General features: G+C 34.4%; 1 protein-coding gene across 17 annotated transcripts in view; it reads right to left on the reverse strand.

Annotated features, from left to right (window-relative positions):
* Positions 1 to 271: 271 nt before the first annotated feature.
* DPY19L4 (dpy-19 like 4) overlaps positions 272 to 27,148 on the reverse strand; it is a 73,721-nt gene continuing 46,844 nt past the window's right edge. For 11 of the 17 annotated variants that reach the window (XM_088799045.1, XM_019713357.3, XM_088799041.1 and 8 more), the window contains 6 exons: positions 17,985 to 18,105; positions 16,111 to 16,167; positions 15,350 to 15,432; positions 12,277 to 12,409; positions 6,285 to 6,443; positions 272 to 4,671 (listed from right to left, as the gene is read on the reverse strand). In XM_088799045.1, coding sequence (XP_088655171.1) covers positions 4,507 to 4,671; positions 6,285 to 6,443; positions 12,277 to 12,409; positions 15,350 to 15,432; positions 16,111 to 16,167; positions 17,985 to 18,105 — 718 coding nt within the window. In that variant the 3' untranslated portion in view covers positions 272 to 4,506. Of the gene's footprint in view, positions 4,672 to 6,284; positions 6,444 to 6,533; positions 6,610 to 12,276; positions 12,410 to 15,349; positions 15,433 to 16,110; positions 16,168 to 17,984; positions 18,106 to 27,148 lie in introns of those variants that run through there. The other 6 variants (XM_088799048.1, XM_088799044.1, XM_088799049.1 and 3 more) reach the window with 6 other exon arrangements.

The following is a 27,148-nucleotide window of genomic DNA, read 5'->3' on the forward strand; positions in this document are numbered from 1 at the left end:
AGTAGGAGTTGCCCGAGTATGGACTGGTTGAGTGTGACAGCCAAAATGTATGTAGATTCTTTTTGGGGTGATAAAAATGTTCTAAAATTTCTTGTGATAATTATACAACTCTGTGAATATACTAAAAACTGTTGAACTGTATACTTTAAGTGGGTGAATTTGTATGTAATTATATCTCAACAAAGATTTAACAAAAAAGGCTCATATATAAATAAAAGACAACTTAAAATTTTCTGAAAGTTTTATTATGGAAACAAAACAAGGAGTGTAATTAAGCACAAAATAGTTTTATTCTTGATAATAGGTACACATTACAAAATCTGAAGTAAACTAGTTTATACCCCAACTCTTTTAAAGGATTTACATTTATTGAAATTAACTTTTATTCTTTTGCAAATACATAACTTTAGTTACAGGAAAAACAGGAAAAACACAATCAAAACACTGTCATGATAAAGATATGATTCACAAGTCAACATACATAAAGCAGTTGTGTTCATCTTTGTTAAAAAGCTATGCAAACTTAAAATATAAAAGGATTTTTTAGGAGATATTTCAAACTATCAGTTTGGAATTCATGTTTCTTTCTGATACTATTATTCCACTAAATACAATGGTTAGATGTTCAGCGTATCTCTTACAGAACTGCACATAGGATTATATATGTCAAGATTAAAATATTGCAAATTCTAAGAGACTTACAAACTGAAATGATTCAAAGATGCCTTTATGCTAAATCCAGCAACTCTTGTTTTAAAATGCCGCTTTTCATTACGGAAAACATGTATAATGTTTAGAAACCTTAGTGGATGGAAAATAGTTGAGTCAAATATATTCCTTTGCAATTTTTAAATCTAATTTTATTTAAACTGTTAACTCTACACATTCAAAATTTAATAATGAGCTATTATTTCAATAAGAAATTGTTCAATTTTATTTGCAACTTTTCAGAGCTGTAATTTTAATATATATTGGTATCTAAAACTATTAGCAAATAGCAACAGTAGAGACTATGTATTTTAAAAACTGGACAAATGAAGATAATATATTAAGATGTAAATCAGGAAGTAGTTATTTGCTTTGCAAAAGGTTCTTAAATACACAGAATCATTCATAACACATGCCATTTAAATATTCATGCATTTAAAACAAATTTACCAAAAAAAATTGACTGATAAACAACTTTTAGAAACCCCACCAATTTCATAGAGAGGCACTACTTTTATCCACAAAAGGCATCAAAATGTTTTAATAGTTCAAAATAGAAAGGACCAAAACACAATTAACTTTTCAAAAACAAAACACTTTAATAAGATGGCTATTCTTGTGTCCTTCAAGAAATTCATAATTTATTTTTAAAAAACAAACAAACGTTTTTCAGCCCTAATTTGTAACACACTTTTTGACCTCTGTTTCTGCTCTTCCTTGGATCAATCTGGACTGTGTGAAGGAGTACCACAACACTGAGGCTTCTTTCTAGTGATTTGGGTTAATATCCTGAAAAAAACATGCTGTCTATATACACAAAAATAATAAAAAAAAGAAGTTCTGAAGTACAATGCATACTCCCCAGGTTGTAAAACCTGCAGGCTAACAAAAAGTACCAAGATACAGAAGCCAAAGATAGAAAAAATACAAACCAGCACAGAGTCAGTATCATATACCTTATCAGGTAAGTTTTATTTGTTGGATTGCCTGGCACTTGGGAAGCTAAAAAAATGAATTTAGCAGGCTAGAAATCCCATCGCTACCCTTAACAAAGATTTGCTTATTAGTGAATTAAAGTTACTAGTGAAAATAGCATAGTGAAGACTCTACTTAAAGATGAGGAAAAGTTACCAAATTTTTCTTTTGGAAAAGTAAGAAATGAATAATATTTTTGGAAAATAAAAAGTAAGCTTTGAAATAAAGAAGTTAAGGCACTTATTTCACTAGTTTTGCAACAGCAAGAGCTATTTGGATTTCTTTATGAAATTCCTTCCACACAAAAACCATAAACTTTGCTCCGTGTACAGATCTTTATTGTCAAACCTACTAACTCTAAGTTACCCAAACGGAATTACTTGCAGAATTCTTAATCATCTGTTACTCTACAAATAAGAAAATTTATTAAATGCTCTTTATTCAAAATTTTCTAGTACTACTGTTTTAACTACAGTTAAAATAGAAGCAAATAAGCTTATCTCTCATATCCAATATTACTATTTCTATATTAAAGCTCACATTTTCCTTTTCTACCGATCTGAATAAAAAATTTATTATCTAAAAAATCCAATTAAAAGTTTCTCCAAATCTATTTTATTTCAGAAATAAGTTCTGTTAATAAGTTAACAGAAGCAAAAGCAATGTACTAATATGACAAAAACAGAAGAAGAAAAAAATCGGGATCAAATATATGGTGATGGAAGGAGAACTGACTCTGGGTGGTGAACACACAATGTGATATATATAGATGATGTATTATAGAATTGTACACTTGAAACCTATGTAACCTTACTAACTATTGTCACCCCAATAAACTTTAATTAAAAACAAACAAAAAACCCACAAAAAAATAATTCAGCATATTTGATCATAATATAAATCAATAAAAATTCAATTAAATATTTCATGCTACATAGAAAATAGGTTGTTCTGTTTCCTTGTCAAAATATGTAAGCTGATTTTAAATTATAATGTTTTACATGACCTAATCACAAGTATTGCTATGTGACTATCCACTACGTACTTGTACTTAGGTAATTATGATAATAAGGCTTGAAGCTAAATATTAGTGAGTCACTATTAAGTTGTACAGAGAACCTGAAATATCCTGCCTGCAGCTATCTTGATATAACTTGTAAAAATTACATAAAAGCATGAAATGAGAACCAATAAAACTAATGCACCAGATACATGACACTGCCATCAAACAATTCGTAAGCTCCAAAAAAGCAAAGCATCCTAGAGCTAGTCTAAGAGTGAATGTGGTTTTGTACTTTTAAAGTATACATATATATATTATAGAAAATAAAGATAATGGAAAGATGCTCCCGTCTAATGTAGTAATTTAGAGTAATGAAATTGCATTTTTTAAAGCACTCTAGAAAGTGAAAATTTTGAAAACCCCTTCACTGAACAGGTGTATAAGGTAAATCAAAACGTCCCATCTTATTAAAATGATATATCTATCCTGAATCTCTTTATAAAGCCAAATTAATCATTTAAGAATGATTAAAATATGAAAGCATTTAACTTTAAGGAATAGAGCAGACTGTAAAACTGTAGTGTGAATTTTTTTATAATTGCCATTTTATTCTGAATGTTGAAGACTGTATCATTTTAATAAATAACAGCACTTGTGTTTTATAATAAATATATCTGTATGCAGAGGTATGTTTAACAGCATCTGCACATAGCTCCAGAAATTGTTACTCATTTTATTGTACATATTTTTATTCTGATAGAGTTTTTACTTAATACTTCAGTAGGAAACATGTGAATAAATTGTATACCCCATACCAGTATTTTTTAAAACCTGAACAACATTCTCGTAAATGTCTATTTTAAAAAACAGGTAAGTAACAAGGGTTAGTTTTTGTTTTTTGTTTTTACTTTTATTTATTTAAGTGTGTTTTACCAGGACCCATCAGCTCCAAGCTAAGTAGCTGTTTCAATCTAGTTGTGGAGGGCGCAGCTCACAGTGGCCCAACTGGGGATCGAACCAGCAACCTTGTTGTTAAGAGCACTGCGTTCTAACCGACTGAGCTAACCGGCTACCCCAAGAGTTACTGTTTTAACACAATTAAATTGGTACCAAATTTATGGGTATAAAAAAGCTAACTACTTAACAGTCATAAAATAATAAAATGCAATATCATGCATTGTATATTGCTTAGAAAGTGCTCACCTATATAAGCAGATGATGAGAGAAGAATCATGGATAATCTGGATATATCTTTACATATATCCTTAAAAATCACTTTTTTTATATCATTTCCATTTTAATTTAAATGCCACATAGTCTCAGCTAACATTTAAATTAGTTTTTTATTGTAATATTTCAGTTCTATTATAAACATGAAATACCTTCAGAAATTGTCTTGAGGTAAGAATAATTATTTCCTTCTATTCCATAATTATGTCACATTAAGTATATATTGAATGTTATGAGAAATATACTCTGACCTTGAACATATTCAAATTCAAGATCAATGTTATGATAGAATGAAGATTTTTGAGGAAAAATCCAAAATAGTTTAGAAGGTGAACTCTTTAAAGATCATGTAACAAGAATACCTGGCTGAAACATTGCAGAGTGGTAAGATTTGACATTTTACCAAAGGACACTAATGCTTGATCTTTTATTCCCCACAGAATGCTGGATTCAGTTAACAGCAGGAAGGGAAAAGCAGCAGCAACACTCCAAATGTCCATACTCTGATCTCCAAAGTGATACCACATAGGTAGAAGAAAATCACATTTTACTTTCGATGGTATAAATCTGAAATGAAGGTTCTGCTATTTTCAAGACTGAAAGGATATCACAGTGTTGATTTTATACACAAAGTAGGATCTGTTCCAGTATACTCTAGTGAAATAATTCACATATGGAGAATAGTTAATTTTGACCTCATGACAAAATCGCCCATATTTTGAGTAGGTTAACTTGTCACCCTCTTCGCAATCCACCTATCAAAAGATATGAAACGTAGTATTAAAAAGCTTATTAAGCTTATAGCAGAAATGCAATCAATGTACAGATGACTATTTATATGAAAAAAATATGCTAAACATGGACTTTCTAACCTTGTTTAGCAAACACCTCACATTGTTTAAAAAATAGAAGCCTCTTCATAAGAGAGTCACTATGTACACTAAACTTTTGAGCTTCCCATTGAGATTGAAAAATCAGTATAAAGTGTTTCCAATTTTTAAAAGATTTCATCCTAAAATTTAGAAGGCTATGTCTCAATAGTCCATTATTATTCCTCCGCAGAACTTTATGATGGAGCCTACCAAGGCTGAGAAATGAACATATTATATTCTTAATGTACATTCAAACACTTCTCCTGGTGTAAAATTGACTCACAATTATATAATAAAAAAATTTTTGTGACTTATCCAGTGCAAACCTTTACATTCTCACTTTAATGATGTTCACTAAGATAACTTGGCTAGTTTGAAGGGTTTTCTATGATAAAACACTAAATATTATTCTAATACCTATAAAAGATGTCAGAGAGCTAAGTTTAAGAGTAAAAAGATGTGGTTTTAAGTCCATGCCTGGCATTATATGAAAGTAAACTGATCTTCAAACTGGAGCAAAAAAGTGGAATAAAAAAGGCTCCAGAAAGCAGATAGCAATATAGCGGTAATTACTGAATACCTGATGTTTAATAAAATTCCATTTTGTTGCCAATTAAGCCAAAGATCAGATATCAAGTACCAAGGGACAAAATTCAAAATACATGCAGCAGAAAAAACAATCAGTTTATATCAGAAGATTAAGGAGTCATGAAGAAAGAGAAAGATGAAAATCATAAAAAACTAATTTCTCACCTCCAAACTGGTCTGGGATGATAAGACAAAGAGCTAATTATTTAGGAAGGGACAGAAAAAATCTTGGCTGCAACCTTAATAGACTGCACTCCAACCTAGAATGACTATTAAATTTTTCCTAAGGTCCCCCCCTCAACTTTCCCAGGAATCAAGACACCTATTCCAGACAACATTAATTATCGTCAGTCTTCTTAGTTGCTAGACATACAGTATATACATTCCAGGCTGAGATGTAAGAAAGCTTGGTAAAATAACTGAAATCAATGCAAAATTAAGATATAGCTAAGTCCTAACAACTAAAGTGGCTCTGAATACAGTAACTTTTGTGGATAATAGGGATTCAATATAAGAACTGTGATAATTTAGTCAGTAATTTTTCTAGATATGTATCAAATCACAAGAAATTTCTCAACATAAAAATATAACAATGCAACCAGATGCTCTTTAGATTAAAAATAAAATAATCAAATTATGCTATGTTTTATTTATAAATGAACATGTACAAGTACAGGCGCTGAATAAGGAATCCAGGTATTGGTAAAATTTTTCTTTTTTTGCAAAAATGTTCAACTTTTCTTTTGTACATTGAAAAAATACTTCAAACTACTTTTAATAAGCTCCCTCCATTGTTTTAAAACTTTAAATTATATTCTTAGTTAAGTTCCAAAACTAAAGTTTGAAGATTACAAGTTTAAATAAAGTCATTTTTCTCAAAAGATTTAACTTTTCAGATGGTTACTTACATGGCCATTTGCAATGTCTAGCAAATCTTTAACCCTACAGCCTCTCATAGTTCCCACCTCATTGCAGATAGCATCCTCTACAATTAGATAATTAGCTTTGTAAGATGTCAGTATTTTATAAATATCCTCAGCAGATCGCTTTGAATAGATTTGATAGATCTGAAAGAATATAATCAAAAGTTATTTTAAAAGACATTTAAAACTTCTGTTAATCAAAACTATACACAGAGGGGTGGCCGGTTAGCTCACTTGCTTAGAGCATGGTGCTGGTAGCACCAAGGTTGCCGGTTTGATCCCTGAATGGGCCACTGTGAGCTGTGCCCTCCTTGGGTAAAAAAAAAAAAAAAAAAATCACATAAATAAATAAATATTTTTAAAGAAAAAAACAAAAAAACAAAAAACTATACACTGAGTATCTATTGTGTTCTTATTATTGAGTAGTATCTGTGGAAAATAAAGATATTCACTAAGACTTGATTCCTGCCCTCAGGAAGCTTATATTCATATGCTATTAGCCGTATATCTCCTTTGGAGATATGCATATATCTCCTTTGGAGAAATGTACGTTCAAATGCTTTGCAATTTCCCCCCAGCTTTATTGAGATATAATTGACATACAACACCGTGAAAGTTTAAAGTATACAATGTGTTGATTTAATACACTTAAATATAGTAAAATGATTACCACCATAATGTTAGTTAACATCTCCATCATGTAACATGATTACCATTTCTTTTGTGCGGTGGGAACATTTAAGATCTATGCCCTTAGCAACTTACAAGTATATAATACATCACTAATAACTATAATCACCATGTTGTACATTACATCCCCTGAACTTATTCATTTCCTAACTGGAAGTTTATATCCTTTGAATAACATCCCCAATTTCCCCACCCTTCATACGCTGGTAAGCACCAGTCTATTCTATGTTTCTGTAAGTTTGGCTTTTTAAAATTCCATATATAAGTGGTATCATACAGTATTTGTCTTTCTCTATTTGACTTATTTCACTTAACATAATGCCCTCAAGATCCATCCTTGTTGTTGTAAATGGCCTTTGCCCATTTTTAAATTGGTTTGTCTTTTTACTATTGAGTTGTGATAGTTTCTTTAACCTTTTTTACTACCATGTGTCAGAGTATTTTATACATAAGATAAAGTCAGCAAGGTTAAAAATAATTTGACCACTGTCACAAAGTACTAAATGAGCCAAGGATGCTTAAAACTCATGTCTGGATTCCATGGCATTTTTCATTACAACTTTGCTGACCTTCTGAGATAATAAGCTCTGGATATTAATACATAATGAGGTTTTTCAGTTTTTCTGAAATGCTAACACTGGATCAGCTCATTACCCTTCAGAAAATAATAAATCACAAATGTTAGGCCAAAAGCATCACATACTATCTGTCCTGAAAATACTGAGATTTGAAATCTAGATTGCACAAGTTCCCAATCTATTTGCAAAATATTCAGTAGCTGCCTACTACATGTTATGGTTGCTGTCTATCCAGCACCTTTCTGTCCAATGTCCACTGACCTGTTAGACGTTCACCTGAACATTTTGTGGTACACTGAATGTTAATAAATGAAGAGGAAGTTGCTTACTCACTGCACTTTGCTAAATAAGTTTCAATGGTAATGGTTCTATCCTATCCAGCCTATACCTACTTATAGATTTTTACATATATTTTAATTTAGTTTTAAGTTTGGGAAAATTGTAACATACTCTTGGGGCATTTAAAAAACACTTCTATTCAATGGCGATTACATTACTGATAGACTAGGGCAGGGTTTCTCAACCTCGGTACTACTGACATTTTAGGTCAGATAATTCTTTGTTGGGACAGAAGGAAGGCTGTTCTGTGCATTGTTGTATGTTTAGCAGTATTCCTGATCTCTACCCACTAGAGGCCTGTAGAACCCCTTCTCCAGCTGTGACAACCAAAAGTGTCTCCAGACGTTGCCAAATGGCCCTTGGGGGCATACTGTCCCAGGTTTGAGAACTACTGGCATAGGAGATCATACAAAAATCAGTCACATGTTATGAATTATTATAGATAGTGTATAATTCAAATGATATGGTCTCTCGTTTATAGAGTTCGATTTTAATTTTAATTTAAAACCAAATTTTTTCAGTACTTGCTATGTATACCAGAGAGAAAGACAAAGGTTTCGGGGGAAAAAAAGGGTCCTATTCTCATAGCCAAGTCACATAAAACTTAAAACTCTAAAATGTTTAAATTTAATTAGAACCTAATTAAAACTCTGACCTAATTATAAGAGATTCTGAAATTCTATATTAGGAAAAAGAACAACCGAAAGAAAACAAAGCCATGCCAGAGTTGGTTGGTTTAAACGCACAAAAAATAAAGTCTAGGAATATGCTGTATATATTCTGTGTAAGGAACACTACCTTTTTGAAGTGCAGCAAATATTAATTAGAGGCAGCTGTTGTCTCTCAGGTAAATTACTCTCAGGTAGATCTCTCAGTCTCTAACCTTTCCCCTGCTTTATTCTGTTCACTCTGCTATGACCATAATAAACTCTTCAATACAGATCTAAGCATTCCATCCCCAGGCTTATTAAAGGCCTTTGATGACTCCCAAATGCCTCAAGGTTAAGTCTAAATTCTCCAGCATGACATTCCAGGTCCTTCAGAATATGGCCTCAATTTATTTTCTAGTTTAATGACCATACAAATTTCATAGCTCATGTTACGTTTTCAGACTGGAATCATATGTATTCTTTTTTCAAAGAAGTTTTTACTCATCCTTTGAAGCCCAGATCAATATAATGCCCTTTATGAAGACTTGGATTTTTGTAGGCAGAATTGATTGCTACTGCTTTTGAACTCCTCTTTGTACTCTGTGTGTTTATATGTGTATGTGTGTGTGTGCACATACAATTATAATTTAATAGTACATAATAATGACAGAATAGCTAACAAATTGTACTATATTTCAGGCATGGTGCATTATGCATTTCATTCTCATAACTAGGAGGTGAGAACTATTATTTCCAGATTCAAAAACTTGCTCAAAATTAAAGAAACTGAAGAAGACACAAATAAATGGAAAGATATGCCATGCTCATGGATTGCAAGAATTAATATTGTTGAAATGTCCACACTACCCAAAGCAATCTACAGATTGAATGCAATCACTATTGAGATGCCAATGGCATTTTCCACTGAACTAGAATAATTCTAAAATTTGTATGGAACCACAAAAGATCCTGAATAGCGAAATCAATTTGTAGAAAGAATAACAACGCTGGAGAGATCACGCTCCCTGATTTCAAAGCATACTACTTAGATATAGTAATCAAAACAGTATGGCAGTGGCATAAAAACAGACACACAGATCAGTGGAAAAGAAAAGAGAACCTAGTCAAAAATATTGTAACAACTGTGTATAGTGCCAGGTGGGTACTAGACTAATGGGGGGTATCATTTTGTAAATTATACAAATGTCTAACCACTACGCTGTACACTTGAAACTAATATAAAATAATATTGAATGTCAACTATAACTGGAAACAAAAAATACTAGAGAGCCCAGAAATAAATCCAAACATATATGGACAACTAATTTACAATGAAGGAGTCAAGAATATACAATGTGGAAAGGACATTCTCTTCAACAAATGGTGTTGGGAAAACTGTATAACCACATGCAAAGAGTGAAACCAGACTACTATCTTAAACCATACACAAATATTACTCAAAATAGATTCAAGACTTGAATATAACATCTGAAACCATAAAACACCTGTAAGAAAACATAGGCAGTAAGCCCCTTGGTATTGGTCTTGGCGATGTTTTTTTGGATCGGACTCTGAAGGCAAGAGAAACAAAAGCAAAAATAAACGGGACTACATCAAACTAAAAAGCTTCTGCAGAGCAAAGGAATGCATCAACAAAATAAAAAGGCAAGCTATTGAATGGAAGAAGATATCTGCAAATCATACAACCAATAATGGATTAATATCCAAAATATATAAAGAACTCATATAACTCAACAATATCAACCAAAAACAACTTGATTTAAAAGCGGGGAGAGGATCTGCATAGATGTTTTTCCAAAGAAGACATACAGGTGGCCAACAAGTACATGAAAAGATGCTCAACATCATTAATCATCAGGGAAATGCAAATCTAAGCTACAATAAGATATCACCTCATACCTGTTAGAATAGCTATTATCAGAAAGGGAAGAAATAAGTGTTGGTGGAGACGTGGAGAAAAGAGAACCCTCATGACTGTAGGTGGGATTGCATATTGGTGCTGCCACTATGGAAAACAACATGTAGGTGCCTCAAAAAATTAAAAATAGAACTACCATATGACCCAACAATTCCACTTCTGGGTATGTATTTGAAGAAAATGAAAACACTAATTTTTTTAAAAAACTTTTACTTATTTTAAGTGTGTTTTTCCAGGACCCATCAGCTCCAAGTCAAGTAATTGTCTCAAACCAGTTGTAGAGGGCACAGCTCACAGTGGCCCATGTGGGGATCAAACCGGCAACCTTATTGTTAAGAGCACTGCGCTCTAACCAACTGAACTAACTGGCCGCCCCTTGAAAACACTAATTTGAAAAGATATATGCACCCACATTTTCACTGCAGCATTACTTACAATAGCCAAGACATGGAAACAACCTAAATGTCCAGCAATAGATGAACAAAGAAAATGTGGGCATATATACAATGGAATATTATTCAGCCATAAAAAACGAATGAAATCTTGCAATTTGCAAGAACATGGATGGACCTTGAGGGCATTATGCTATGTGAAATATGTCAGACAGAGAAAGACAAGTGTCATATGATTTCACTTGTATGTGGAATCTAACACACAAAAAAACCCACAAAAATATATACACATAACCAGGGAACAGATGGTGGTTGGTGGGAAAAGTGAGCAAAGGGAGTCAAAAGGCATAAATTTCCAGTTATAAAATGAATAAGGCATGGAGATGTAACATACAGCATGGTGACTATAATTAATAATTCTGTATTGCATATTTAAAAGTTGCTACGAGAATAGATCTTACAAGTTCTCATCACAAGAAAATAATGTTTTGTAGGTATTTATGGTGGTAGATGTCAACTAGATTTAATGTGATCATTTTATAATATATACAACATCAAATCATTGTTGTTTACTTGAGACTAATATAATGCTATGTGTCATTATGTCTCGCTTCAAAAAGGCATTGTGGAAATCACCTAAATCACCTCCTCCCCCAAAAGAAATTGCTCAAGGTAACAAGCCAGTATGTGGCAGAGATAGCTTGTGAGTCCAGATACTGTAATTCTAGAGTCTGCCTTCTTAGAGTCTAATCTCCATACTGTAGTCTAACTTCTATACTGCTATATTTTCTTCTTAGCTTAGACTATACTTAAAAACTATATAAAACTCTCTCAAATTGAAAAACAGAATATTTGGAATTCAGATTCAGTTGGTCATTGCCTCCAGATATGAAGTTACCATTTAAACCCATTCAAAATAATATATTCTCTGAACAACAGTAGTTAGATACCATTCTAATGTTATACTAAGTATAACAGCCCATACTGAAAAATAAATCACAGTGACAGAATTTTAGCTTGGAAATACAAAGTATATCAAGACATTAATTGATAGCTTTCTTTCAATAATTTCAGAACAATATTTTCAAAATTATGTTTCTCTCTGTGAAAGATTATACATCAGTTCCTTTTAAACTTTGTAGAAAATTGTTTCTTCAAGAAACATTCACAAAACCTTTAATATTTTAATTTTGGCTCTCCTCTTGGTTAAATGTATTATGCGGCTTTTTAAAAACTAAAGCTAATTAACTCTTCTAAATTAATTGGTTAACTTGGATTAATTGGTTAACTTGGATTTTCCTAGTTAACCAGGAACATATGCATCATTACAAAACTATACTAAATAGTGATGTTAAAAAAGATCCAAATGTAGAATCTAAAATATCTTACATTTTCATTTCTCTTGAGAAGATCATCATCATTGTAAAGAGGCAAGCTTGTTACCATCCATCCAGTGCATAATTTAATCATACCCATTAATTGTGGACTCCCTGCAAACACAGCTGCAACTGGAGCTTGCCTTCTGCAAAGAACCATAAAGATTTGTACACTGGAAAGGTAAGTATACTGTTTATTTAGATCACTGATTTATACCAACTCTGAAATATCAGGCAACTTACTATGTACTGTATACTTAAGTTTCAATGTCAGCTTTCATTTCATTTCATTTCATTTCTAGATTCATTAAAAAAAAATTGAGCACCTACTATGTACCAGGAATGATTTTAAGTGCTGAAGATACAGAAATCCTTTTGGGAGGGGAGTAGAGACGAGACAAGACCCTTGCTTTCAAGAGGGAGCAGAGGGAAGAAAATGAACCTGTAAGTCAGGTGGTAATAATGCTATTAAAAAATAATGCAAGGTAATGGGATAAAGTGCCAGGAATATAACTATTTTACATAGTGTGATCAATTCAATGGTGATACTGTGAATTGTCAAATTCATCTTTTTGCAAATATTAACCACCACAACCCACCTCTTACCAGAGCCATCTATTCTCCTGCTCCTTCCCTATCTTTACCACGTATCTGTCTCCAGATATCCCATGTAGGACATCTCCACTCTGAGCCATGATCCAAAGTCCCAGATACATGCCACTTGCAAGAATACAAAACTAAGATGGAGGTCCCAAAGGGCTACTCTATTGCTTTCATTGATTTAGAAATAGAGATGGCACACAGCCATTATCCTCGGGGAGCATCCAGTAATGGGGAAACTAACATGAAACAGAATAATTATACCACAGTAACATAAACGTTCAGTTGTCTGATGTACAATGTCCTATGTTCAGGGCTCTGCTGTTTTTGAAAATACGTATTATGATAAATCACACACATAGATATAATTCCCTCTTTTGTTAATGATCACACAAAGCTATATAGTCAGTGTTCCACAACAGTAAATACAATTCACAAGAAGTGTTGATGGATAGTCTACAGAAAACAATCTTTATATATTCAAAGGGTGTCATTACAGTATAAGACCTTACAATAAGACCTATTCTCATTTCTATATACCTATTCTATAAACCTAGTCCTCATTTCTAGAAACATTTTTTTGTCTCCCCTCCACCCAGTTTCCTGGCCTTTTCTGATAGTGTTTCATTCATTTTCATGTTTTAATTTCTCCTTCTATGTCTTCAATAATTTTCAATGTAGTTATTTCAGTCCCTATCCATGGGACAGACTGGATGCAAAGTGGCTGCAATGATTCTTCTCCGTATAGCTATGCTCTAGGAGGAAACTCTCATCTTGGTTATGTGACTTGTTTTGGCAAACAAACAACAGCAAACTGTGGGGAGCCATGGTTACAGGAAACTCTGAGCCTTATAGAATGGCTCGGTTTATGCTTAACCTGTTTCCACCCCCTAAGGCATTATCTCTGCCTGCACCTGGAGGGTGCTTGCAGGCTGCTAAGGAATGTGGTGGGAGCGGCCAGTTCCCGGACACAGAAGACATGGCTATCAGGGCAATTGATAGGATAATTACTTTCGGGAGTTTCAGTTATTTTGTATCCTCTATGTAAAAGTTAAAAAGTTACATTTGCTAAGGTGATGCATACTTTCTTTGATAAGTTGCACGTACTCAAACTGCATATATTGGTGAAGAAAAATAAACTCGGGGCTTCAGCATCACTGAAGACCGGCCGCATCAGCATTTGTATGAGTGTCTTTTATCCATTCCCACTCCCCCATTTAGGTACTGATCAACTTGTGGTGGCTGGCCCGTCACAGCAAACATAATGTGAGCAGAGACAAAACATGCTTGACATTGAGACTTGCCCTCTCTTGCAGCTCTTAGGAACTCTACAACCACTACCTTGTAAAAGAGCCCAGGCTAACCTGGATGATGAGGGGGTATGTGGCCAAGTCAATTCTATCCCTTCAGCTGATACCTACCCAACCCCAGACATGTGAGTGCAGCCATGCCAGACTATCCAGTCCCAGCTGAGCTGCCCCAGAGCAGAAAAATCCTTCCCATTGCCTACACTCAGCTGACCCACAAAATGGTGCAAAATAACACATACTTATTGATTGTAAGCCACTAAGTTTTATGGTAGTCTATTATGCAGTAAAACTAACTGACACAAATTTTATTATTAGAAATTGCTAGAACTAGAACTCTAATTTTAGACAGCAGATTCTTGCTATGTTAGGCTGTTTCCTCATGTGTTTTGTAATTTTAGAGCTCATCTTCATGAAGCTTTATTTGTGGAATCCCTGTAGCCTGGGTTGGTATGTCAGGCACTCTACACTACTCTAGAACCAATTTTTATGCTGATTTCTTGATTTGGGGTTTCCTGGACTAGTCAAGTGTAATTTCAAACTACAAACTCATGTGAATTCAGATCCATTGCTTGAAATTCAAAGAGACCTTATTTTTGACCAAGAGCTGAGGCCAAAGAAGACATGCTTTCTCACCATCTTTCTCTGCCACTTGATGGATCTTTTGCTAGTCTATTCTTTCACCCTCTGAAGTCTCTTAGTTATATATGTGTGTGTTGAGAGAGGGAAAAAGATATCTCAATTACAATTCTCTGCTTTCATAAGTTGAAGGCCACATCTCTTGTCCTATGTGGGCATTAAAATTGAAATTAAAAATCTTGGTAAACTTCGTTACCAAGACTAGCAATTCACCACTCATCCACCTTCAACCCAAGGCAAAAGAAGCATCCTTTTGACTATCTAAATAAAAGGATATTTGTTCCTTTTTATTCCACATTGCTAGGTGTCTGATGGTGAAGAGTCTCAAATCTCAAACAATGCTTATTTTCAAAGAAGTTCAATTAGAAAATTAGAATTATAAGTCCAATAACAAATTAAATATCCCTAAAAGCACAGTGTAAAATTCCTTAATTTTATGAGAATTTGAAAAAGCATTAATTTATTATTTCTCCTGAATCCACTAGATAGTATACAATGATTAATTAATAGTTTAATAGTCTTGGGCAGTTCAATTCTTACTTTATCCAGGTCATAAGTTCCACTGTATCTGGGTCATAGAATTCTTGTAGTTCCATTAATTCTGTCATTAATCTTGGAAAAAACTACAAAGCAAAACAAAATCCCCAAAAAGTGTGTGTAAGTATCTAGAAAATTTAAAACTATTCTAGAGTATTTCAAAAGACTAAGAAACTCACTTAAAGCAAACAATATTACAATATTGTTCTTACTGAAAAAATGTCATAACTCTCTTTACTTTCTTTCAGTGACCTGCTCATTCTTCTCAATCCAAATCATCTATTTTATGGGTAATTTAAACTCAGTAAATAATTTTATCATCACCAAACAATTATCAGTTATATCTTTTATGCACACACATAACAAGCAAATTAATTAATTTTGAGTTAAATAATTCACATGTTTATTGGCAATTAGTTTCATGTTATAAACTAAAGAATTTATATTATTTTATAGATATTTAAATTTTGAAGTACCCAAAATACCTTTTAATATTAAGACTGATTTATTCAGCAATTTCCTTTGCCAATTATAAATTGAATTAATGACAGCATCAGACAACAGAAAATTGCATCAGATGGCATTCTAAAAATGTTTTATCTTTTCTATCATGTTCCTAATGATAAAAAATTAAGCATTACTAAGAGTATCAGACTTTATTTTGTTAGAACACTGTTTCAATATAAGTATGTTACACACACATACACATTTATCACTACTTTGTAAGTAAAGTACATTTTAATATAAAAATCTGATTTTCTTACCTCCTTCCATAAGCTGAGACCTATTATAGTGGGCACAGCCATGCTCAGAATAAGAGCCTAAAATATTAAAGCAAAATGTTATGGATAAATATATTTCAGAATGTACTTTAAAGGACTAAACATTGATTCTATGACTAACCACATATCAATATAGTTATAAAAATTTCAGTTGGAGAACTTTAAGTCAGCATGAAACCTAGTTCATAGAGTGAGATGGGTGAAGACTAATGATAAGTTTAAGACATAACTAAACTGGAGGTAAAGTGAGACATATACTTATTATATAAATTTAAGGCAGAACATAAAAATGGTAACACTCATATAATATTTCAAATAGGAAATCAATATTTGACAATTTTCCCAGGAATTTAAGTTGTGAAGAACATACAAAGGTTACTGAACCTAAAAAGCTAACAATGACAAAAAGACAATGAATTAACAAAAGAAAAATAGCTAATATGTGTCAACATACTAGTATGCTAAAATAAGAATGTATAAATTCCTTTGGAAAAAGACTGGCCTAATACAACATGACTATTATTAAAGACAATTATTCACCATCTTCCATCCAGAACCTTCTTCTTATTGTTCCATGTCCACTGGTGACCCCATGATCTATAGTCTTACAAACCAGAAACCTAGGAAATATCTATGATTTCTCTCTCTTCCTCATTCTCCCATACTTAATCAAGCTCCAAGCTTTATCAATCGTCCAACCATTTTTTTCACTCCAGTATAGCACAGTGTTAATTGAATGGGCTTTGCAGTCAGAAAAACCTGGGTATGAATCATGGTTTCCAGATTTATAAGCTATGTGATCTCAGAGAAGTTATTTAACCAGTTTAAGCTTTAATTTCTTCGTCTAGAAAAAACAGTTAATGAAACTTAGCCAATATGGTATTTGTAAGGGCTGAATAGCAAGTGAAATGCTTTGAACAGTACCTGATACATAGTGAGCACTCAATGAACTGAAGCTTTTATTACTTTCATCCACCATGGCCTGTACCTGAGTGACAGTGCTCTTCTTGGCTCCAGTCTGTCACCATTATGCCTATCTATCACAAAACTGTAAGAGTAAGCTGAGAGAAAATGTGAGCCTGACTCTCTCACACCCTTAAACATCTCACTGTCTTCCTACCACCTATAGAATAAGACCAAGCGCCACAAGATGACACTCAAAGGCCTCTGTGACCTTAGCCTTCTCAACTTCTCTAGTCTCATTTCTTGACCACCCCCATCTCACATTTTATGTGCCAAGAAAATTAAATATATCATATTTTTTCTTTGCCTAGGTTTTTATTCCCTTTGATTACATCAAGTTCTTTGCCTATCTGTGTTTATTCCTTCTACCACAATTACCTTTTCTTTCCCCTTCATTTGACTTGTAACTCATTGTCTGTCAAATGTCATACTGGAAAGTCTTTGAATTCCAAAGAAACTAAATTAAGTAGCCCTTCTCTATGTTCCAATAGCATCCTGTCAATACTTTTTATGACCAGGAGACTATAATCTACTTGATGAAATTAATCAGGTTTTATTTGTCTTTGTATTCCAAGCACATTGCAAATAGCAGGTACATGCACATTGAAAACATACCATAGTTCTAAATCAAACCAGGAAAGATATAAAAATTCTTGATAGCCTCTCACATTATTAATTCACTTTTTTTAACCTTTTATGTTTTAAGTTGTCTGCATTAAAACACATTACTTTTATACTTAGAAATTATAAAAAAATGTATTTCACAGGATCTCTTTTTCTACCTGTAAGTCATAATGTGATTCACTCATGCAATTTAAATGGTATTTAATATGGTTCTCATTTACGCATACATAACTGGAAGAGAAACAAGTACTTATCCTGAAATGACTTACCAATAATATTGGGTGTACAGTTCGTAATCGAAACCACTTAAAAAGTGTTGTCCAAAGTTCAGGAGAACATACACCAGATGCTGCTAACATGCACACATAAGGAGTCCAGAGGTATTTCAAACTGGAAAAGACAAAAAGAGTCACATATAAGATATCCAGTGAACATCATTATTATCTGATTTCTCTTTTCTGAGTTCTTTCCTATTACCTATGAAAATACCACAATGTTAAGGGAAAATGAAAAAGCTTAGCCTCTAATTTTCAGCAACAGATTGTTATTAATTTCTTAAATAATCAAGAAGACATGTGGGTTACTGAAATAAGGATGAAACAGCATTAACATAGAAGAGAGTATAGCAAAATTATACTTTTGGAGAGCACATAAACTTAAACTTTTCCAGAAGGCAATTTGGCAGAAACCATAAAAATTTTAAATACTTCAAGACAATCCCATTTCTAGTAATTCAGTTTACAGCTATATTAGTATAAGTGTATAAAGATATGCATACAAGGATTTTAAATGCAGCATGCTGTTTTAATAGAAAAAAGTTCGAGACCTAATTATCTTTTAATAGGTATTAAAGAGATGATTAAATAAAAAACAAAATTTCATGTATACTATTTGCCTAGTTTTTGGTGTTTTTGTTTTGTTTTATTTTAATGTAGATAAACAGTACAGTCAAAAAATAACATCTGGAAAGATATTGCTAATAGTGGTAACCAGGAGTGGGATAGAAGGATTTTCATTTGTTACTTCATATCTTTCTGTATTACTTGGGTTTGTTATAATCTGTATTATTACTTTTGAGATTAATTTTTATAAAACAAGGATTAAAATTTTAGGGCTCTTAAAGAGATTAAAAATCCAAGTGTGTGGAAAAATGAATTTGTGCAAATAAAAGATAGTACACTACTTTATGTTGTAAGTTGTAGAGGAAACACAAGGAACCAACCCATCACCCTAGGTAATGGTAAAAGCTGAATATGGAAGAATTTAGAAACATTTGTAGATGTTAGTGCTTCATTCATACAGATTACCTAGGAAAAAATAACATTTCAGAAGATAGCTTTTCTAATTAATACTATGGAGAACAATGAGATTCTTCCATGACATACTCCTAGATGTTAAACTCAAAAGATGCTAAAAGAACCTGAGACCAGAGTATAAATATGAACTACTATGGTTTTATAAAACAACAAAGCTATGGAATGGGGAAAATAAAGTAATACTTATTCATCTAATAACATTTATCAATCGTGCACTGCAGGATGACCAAAGTACTAGAGAGGAAGAAACAAAAATAAGACATGGCTACAGGCCTCAAGCCTTTATCAAGATGGAAAATAATGGAACATATGGAAAAGAGAAAAAAAGTATAAAAGGTTTATATAAAATCTAAGGTTATGTGAAAGCAAAATGACCACTTTGAGAAAAACGTACTTATTGAAGGTTTTTAAGAAACGGACACTAAACTTGGGCCTTGAGAGAAGTGATGGATGTGTACAGAATACATAATGCTAGGACAGAGGAATTCCTTTAGTTTCCTCTGGTCAACCATCATCTCCTCTTAACTTCTCCATTTCTGATATCAACTTATTCTTCCAGTCAGCAGAATCAATACTAGTTTAGTTTTAGCTCCAGGGGACACCATTCACATGGAATTATATGCATACAACATCCCCTGGAACACAAACTCCCTGCTCTGGAGATTAGACCATTATGCCAAATCCATTTATTTCTCTGTATCCATCCTTTCCTTACCATTTTATTGCACAAACTTAATTAACATCTCTATCTTTAGACTGTCCTCCAACTCTACCAAAGGCCAAATGAATCTTCTTCAAACATAACTACTGTAAGACGCTTTTGTTTAAAACTCTTTAATGGTTCCCCAGTGCCTACTGAAATAAGTGAAAACTCATCTAAATGGTTTTCAGGGCCCTCTAAAATATGTCCTTGACTTGTTTTTCCAGTTTTGTTTCCAACTACATCTCCAAATATGATTAATCTTTCAGCAGAGTTTGCAGAACACACTTAGTGTTCCCATCCCATAACGCACATAAGTTTCTCCATCCTGGTACAACTGCACACCTCTCTAGTGGCTGCCTTAGATTCTGATACCCTTTACAGACAGACTCCTTGAAGTCCACATTCAGTCTTTCCCTCGTCTTCTACTCTCTGATCATGTCTTCCTTTAAAACTACCTCCTTTGGCCTTTCTGCTGGTGGAACGCTGCCAAGTAAGCATCATTAAAGTCTCCCCTCCCATGGTCATCCTAAGTTAGAGTTTTCCAAAGAGCCAGAAGAGCTGTGGAAGCTCTTCGTAGGAGGTTTCAGTTTGAAACAACCTATGAGAGTCTGAAAAGTCATTTTGAGCAATGGGGAATGCTCACAGACTATGTGGTGTTGACAGATCCAAACACCCAGCACTCCAGAGGCTTTGGGTTTGTCATAAGTGCCACCATGGAGGAGGTGGGTGCAGCCATGACGGCAGGGCCACACAACGTGGATAGAGGAGTTGTGGGACCAAAGAGGGCTGTCATAAGAGAAGATTCTCAAAGATCTGGTGCCCACTTAACTGTGAAAAATATTTTTGTTGGTGGTATTTAAAAAGACACCGAAGAACATTACCTAAGAGATTATTTTGAACAGCATGGGAAAATTGAAGTGGCTGAAATCATGACTGACAGAGGCAATGGCAAGAAGAGAGGCTCCACTTTTATAACCTCTGATGACCATAATTCTGTAGACAAGATTTTCATTCAGGAATACCATACTGTGGATGGCCACAACTGTGAAGTAAGGAAAAGTCCTGTCGAAGCAAGAGATGGCTAATGCTTCATCTAGCCAGGGGTCAAAGTGGTTCTGGGAACTTCGGTGGCGGTCATGGAGGTGGTTTTAGTGGGAATGATGACTTTGGCTATGGAGGACACTTCGGTGGTTGAGGTGACTGGTGGCAGTTGTGCTGGTGGAGGATATGTTGCCAGTGGGGAAGGCTATAATGGGTTTGGTAATGATGAAAGAAGCACATTTGGAGGTGGCAGAAGCTACAGTGATTTTGGCAATTACAATGACCAATCTTCAAATTTTGGACCCATGAAAGGAGGAAACTTTCTCCTTTCTCCTTTGGAGGCAGAAGCTCTGACCCCTATAGTGGTGGAGGCCAATCATTTGCCAAAACACAAAACCAAGGTGGCTATGGCGGTTCCAGCAGCAGCAGTAGCTATGGTAGTTTTAATTACTGCCAGGAAACAAAGCTTAGCAGGACAGGAGAGCCAGAGAAGTGACAGGGAAGCTACAGGTTACAACAGATTTGTGAACCCAGTGGTGGCAGGGCCTAGCTGCTACAAAGAAGACATGTTTTAGACAATAGTCGTGTGTATGGGCAAAAAATTCACAGAGCGTTTTTGTAACTAATTGTGTAACACTTTATTTTAGTTTCTGTTCTGTGGAAAGTGTAAAGCATTCCAACTAAAGGTTTTAATGTAGATTTTTTTTCTGAATCCATGCTGCTGCTGTCCATTGCTAAATCCAACTGTCTGATCATGATGCTGAATAAATGTATCTTTAAAAAAATTCCTCCTTTGGCTCTGGGTTGCAGCTCTTCATAGGGTCCCTCCAACATAGTCCCTACTACTACTACTATTACTACTACTACTACTACTCATGCAGTTTCCAATTCCTAAGTATTTTAGTTTTGGCCCCATTACTTCATCTCCATTGCTACTCTCAATTTTATTGTGACACCTTCTTAATTGGTTTATTTTACTCTAATCTTGTTTTTCTCAAACCTTTCTCAATCATTGCTGCCAGAGAGATCTTACTTAAAAAGCAAATATGATGTCAAATTTCTGTTTAAAACACCTACTTCTGGTCCCTGCTTATTCTTCCAGACTTATCTCTTGCTGCTTCCCTCATTTTTTTTCCCCCTTCTTCCGCCTCCCCACCCACTCCGGTTCAAGCCATTGTTTCTCAGTCTAGTTGTGTAGAACACACCTCCCTGGCCCATGCTCATAGCTTTGTGCTTCCCCAGTCCATGGGCTGCTCATAGCAGCTCACCGCAGCTCTCGCCTGCTGCCGGCAGGTAGCCCATGGCAGCATACAGTAACCCAGGGCGGCTCACACTGGCTGCCAGCCACTCACAGCAGCGCAGCTCCAGGGAGAGCTGTTGTTCACAATCTTAGCTGTAGAGGGCACAGCTCACTGGCCCATGTGGGAATCAAACCAGCGAGCTCCACATTAGGAGCACGGCGCTCCACCCACCGGAGCCACACGGATGGCCCACTTCCCTAACATTTATCCCATACTTTTAGTTCCCAGAAAATCCTTCTGCCCTGATTACATACACACAACTGAGAGTCTGGCCAATCTCTATCTCTCAATACTGTCACCCCATTTAGGAAACTTTCTTTAAACGGGACTCTCCTACCCACTCTCCACAACTAGGGTAGTAGCTGACCAAAGCACCTGATGTATACTAGTCTGATAGTACTTGCTTTACTTTACTCTAACTCTTGGTTTATTTACCAAGAATAGGAACTCTCTGAAAAGAAAGACTTGATCTTGTATCTCTTTTATCCCTACTGCCTACCTAGCAGAGTGTTTGGCACGCTGACTTAGACTTGGTGACCATGAATCTTATTTACATGCATAGGTGATCATGTTCTTATAGATATAGTGAATAAATTAAAGAACTGGAGATGAGTGATAGAATGTGGATTAGACATTCACGAAAAGAATCTTCAATTTAAAATGCTAGACCAAACAATGAAGAATGGTGCGAATCACAAAAGGTTCTTTAGCAGAGAGAAATAAAACTGGGAGAGAAAAGAAGAAAAAACGTAAACACAGCCCCAAAATTCTACTATTACAAGACAATGAGATGAGAATTGAAACACAAATCACTTAAAATATATAGGGTTTAATAAATTTCTTCACCCTACTTATTAGGCATTATGGAATGCTAACTATTAGAGTGAACCACTATTATTGCTTTATGTTTTCATAAAGAGATTCCCACTAGTCATGGGTTTGGCAGTCTGATAAAATCTATGGACCCCTTATAAGAAAACATTTCTGAAAAAAACCTTTTGGCAATATTGAGAAGGCAAGGCAGTCTTTGTGACAGGGAGTCCACTGTCTTCTCTTAACGCTGGCATTGTGGAATAAAACCTACTTTTCTTTCCACCGAAAAGAAAAAAAGAAAAAGAAAACATTCCTAACTGCATAAAATAAAATATATGGGCTTACAAAGGAAACCAATTATATTGAAATACTGATATCAAATAATAAAAATAAATTTATAACAGCAATATTTGTACTTCTTTAGTAACACATTAGATGCAGGTCTGGTAATGACTGTACTTTTGAAGTAGTAATTTATAAAAACATTTCAAGATACCTATAAAAATTAACATAGTGAGAAAATCCTGTTTTCTGTTGAGAAAAGCACCACAGGTACTGCCAAAATCACTGTGATTTAGTACCTATATTCATAATTAAAGTAAATTTAACCTAGAAAATGTTATACTGGATCAACATTCTTCACCATTCCCTATCTCCACTGCCACCCCACTACTTCAGAACCTTAATCACTTCTCATAAGAGTGATTTATCTGATTTGTAAGTGTGAGATAAGGACTTGAGCATATCCAGCTCAAACACTTCTGGGCTTCTATATTTTGGATCTTACTTCCACAGGTTGTGTGTGTAAGGTGCAGTAAGCTTACCAAAGTTTTGCTCATTCAAGAGAGAAGGTCTGATGTTTGGAGACTAAACTCCATTTGAGGTAGAAGATATTAGAAGCCCTTTTGATCACACATGAAGAAGTGTTCTCCAATACACCTTTTATCAGAATCAAAATTATTTTTCACCTCCAACTGACTTATTCTGTATTATTTTTCATCTGAATGCAAACTTCAAAGAAAAGAGTATCATTTATTGAATGCTAACCATAAAAGCTCCAATGTTAACTAATCAAAGCAAATCAAGTTACTTTTAGAAATCCCAGAAGTTAATAACAAGCAGGGTCATAGCATTTATATAAATAAAGAGAATTTACGTTAATGAGATACCAATCTGTGCAGAAACTTTCCTTTCAATATTCTCAGATAATCCTAAATATATTTGATTCCATAGGCAGTATTTATTCTGGGGTAATCATTCGGATTATAAAAATTTGAAAAGTACCTAAAACGTACAGAGGAATCATTTTTTAAAATTACACATAATCTAGTCACTCAAAATAATCACTTTATTTCCTTCTTATGTTCATATGTGTGTGTGTAATATGTGCACACACACACATATATGCATTTTAGCAAAGCTGTGATCATGCTGTAACTTGCCTTTTCATTTACTATTATATTCACATAGTATACTATATTCTTGAATGATTTTAAGAACATAATTTTGAATAGCTGCATATATTCCAGAGATGGATATACCAAAACTTAAATGCAATACAATCAACAGAATGAAAAGCCAACCTACAGAATGGGAGAAGATATTTACAAATCATATATCTGATAAGGGGGTAATATCCAAAATATATAAATAATTCCTCCAACTCAACAACAAAAAATCAAATAACCCAATTAAAAAATGGGCAAAGGGCTTGACAGATATTTCAAAAAGAAGATAGACAGCCAACAAGCACAAGAAGAGATGCTCAACATCACTAATCATTAGAGAAATGCAAATCAAAAACACAATAAAATATCACCTCACACTCAGCATGGTTACTATCAGAAATATAGAAATAACAAATGTTGGCAAGGATGTGGAGAAATTGAAATCCTTGCGAACTGCTGATGGGATTGTAAAATGGTGTTTAACTGCTATGGAAAATAGTATGGAAGTCCCTCAAAATATTAAAAATAGAACTACTATATGATCCAGCAATCCTAGTTCTGGGTATATACCCAAAAGAACAAAAAGGATCTCAAAAAGATATTTGCACACTCATGTTCACAATAAGAGGTAGAAGCAACACAAATGTCTATCAGCAGATGAACGGATAAACAAAATGTGCTATATACATATAATGGAATATTATTCAACCTTAAAAAATGAAATCCTGGGTGCAACCGGATGGCTCAGTTGGTTACAGCGTGAGCTCTTAACAACAGGGTTGCTGGTTCGATTGCCATATGGGCCAGTGAGCTGAGCCCTCCACAACTAGATTGAAGACAACGAGCTGCCACTTAGCTGCTGGAGGGGCGGCCGGATGGCTCAGTTGGTTAGAACGCGAACTCTTAACAACGTTACCGGTTCAATTTCCACATGGGATGGTGGGTTGCACCCCTGCAACTAAAGATTGAAAATGACGACTGGACTTGGAGCTGAGCTGCGCCCTCCACAACTAGACTGAGGGACGACGACTTCACTTGGAGCTGATGGGCCCTGGAAAAACACACTGTTCCCCAACATTCCCCAGTAAAAAAATGAAAAAAAAAAAAAAAGGCAGAAAAGAAATACATACTTTATAAAAAAAAAAAAGACATCTTGTCACATGCTACAACATAGATGAACCTTGAAGACATTAGGTAAAGTGAAATAAACCAGCACAAAAAGACACATACTGTATGACTCTACTTATATGAGGTATCTAAAGCAGTCAAATCATAGAAGGAGAAAGTACAATGGGAGTTACCAGGGGCTGGGGTAAGGGAGAAAGGGGAAGTTGTTGTTTCATGGGTATAGAGTTTCAAATTTACAAGATAAAAATGTTCTGGAGAGCCATCTCACAACAATATGAACATAATGCTACTGAACTGTATATACACTTAAAAATGCTAAGATGGTAAATTTTATGGGCTTTTTACCACAATAAAAAACAAGACATAACTTAAACATAATGATCTGCATGCTATTAAGCATTCAGTTTGCATACAAGTAATCTGTCTAATAAAGAGATGGTTAAAAAAACTACAAACTTCTAAAATGTAACACTTCCACCTAGAAAAGGAATTACTCTTGTATAAATTATAATTTAAGGATTAACTTTAATTAACATGCAGAGTCTCACATATTGCCTTTTATTATATTTATTTTCATCCATCTTATTTACTATGCAGTAAAGGATTAACCTTGCCCAAAGAGAGATTTGGTCCTTACCCCCAACTCCTGGGAGGTAACTTCCAAGCCCTTGGAAAAGTCCTGTATGAAAAGAGTATCTTTGTTTACCTGGGTTCATGCCTAATAGGTTATGCTAAGAATGTGATTTATTGTGGGGGCCTTCGGCCACATGGTTATCAGTTTGACATCTGGAGGGGCTGGATACTAAGGTCAACCATGCAGGTGGTCATCCACTTATACATACATGACAGAGCTCCAATAAAAACTATGAACACCAAAGCTCAGGTGAGCTTCCTTGGTTGGCAATACTCCATGCATACTGTCACACGTCATTCCTGAGAGAACTAGGTGACTCTACTGGGAGGGGACAACTGGAAGTTCTATGCCTAGTCTCTCCTGGACCCTGTCCAATGAGCCTCTTCCCTCTGCTGATTTTAATCTCTATCCTTTCACTGTAATAAACCATAACTCTGAGTATAACAACTATTCTGAGTTCTGTGAATTCTAGTGAGTTATTGAACCTAAGGGTGGTTTGGGGAACGCCCAAACTTGCAGTTGGTGTCAGAAGTGAGGGTGTTGGGAACTCCTGAACTTTGCATTTAGCCTCCTAGACTGTGAGTTTCTGAGAAGGGGAATCCTATCTTAAATATTTTTATACCTCCCACCATTGCTAAAATAGTAACATATATGAAAAAACTGAAAACTGCTGCTAAATGAATACATTTTGATAAAGTTTATTAATAAGGTGGCATGATTTTGGGTAGAAGCAGGAACAAAAACGTTTGAAAACTAAAGACTTAATAATAGTGTAAGATGTTTCAAGGATTCATACTCCCTAAAAATTGTAACTTATCTGTATATTAACATATGGATACTTATGTTGCTTAACAAATTTAAGAAGGTATATAGAACATTAAAATGATCAAGCAAATGAAATAATGTGGCCTTACTGAACATTAAATGGAGTCCCACATGTACTTTGTATGAGCTGACATGTAATTTAAAGTAATAAATGAAGTGAGGAAAAGGATGAAAGAAAAAACGACCCCCAAATCCTTCTTAATAAGGCTTACAAGATGCTATGT

Source organism: Rhinolophus sinicus, chromosome 6, assembly GCF_057876585.1.
Source record: "Rhinolophus sinicus isolate RSI-liver-muscle chromosome 6, RSI-T2T, whole genome shotgun sequence".
NCBI classification, from domain to species: Eukaryota; Metazoa; Chordata; class Mammalia; order Chiroptera; family Rhinolophidae; genus Rhinolophus; species Rhinolophus sinicus.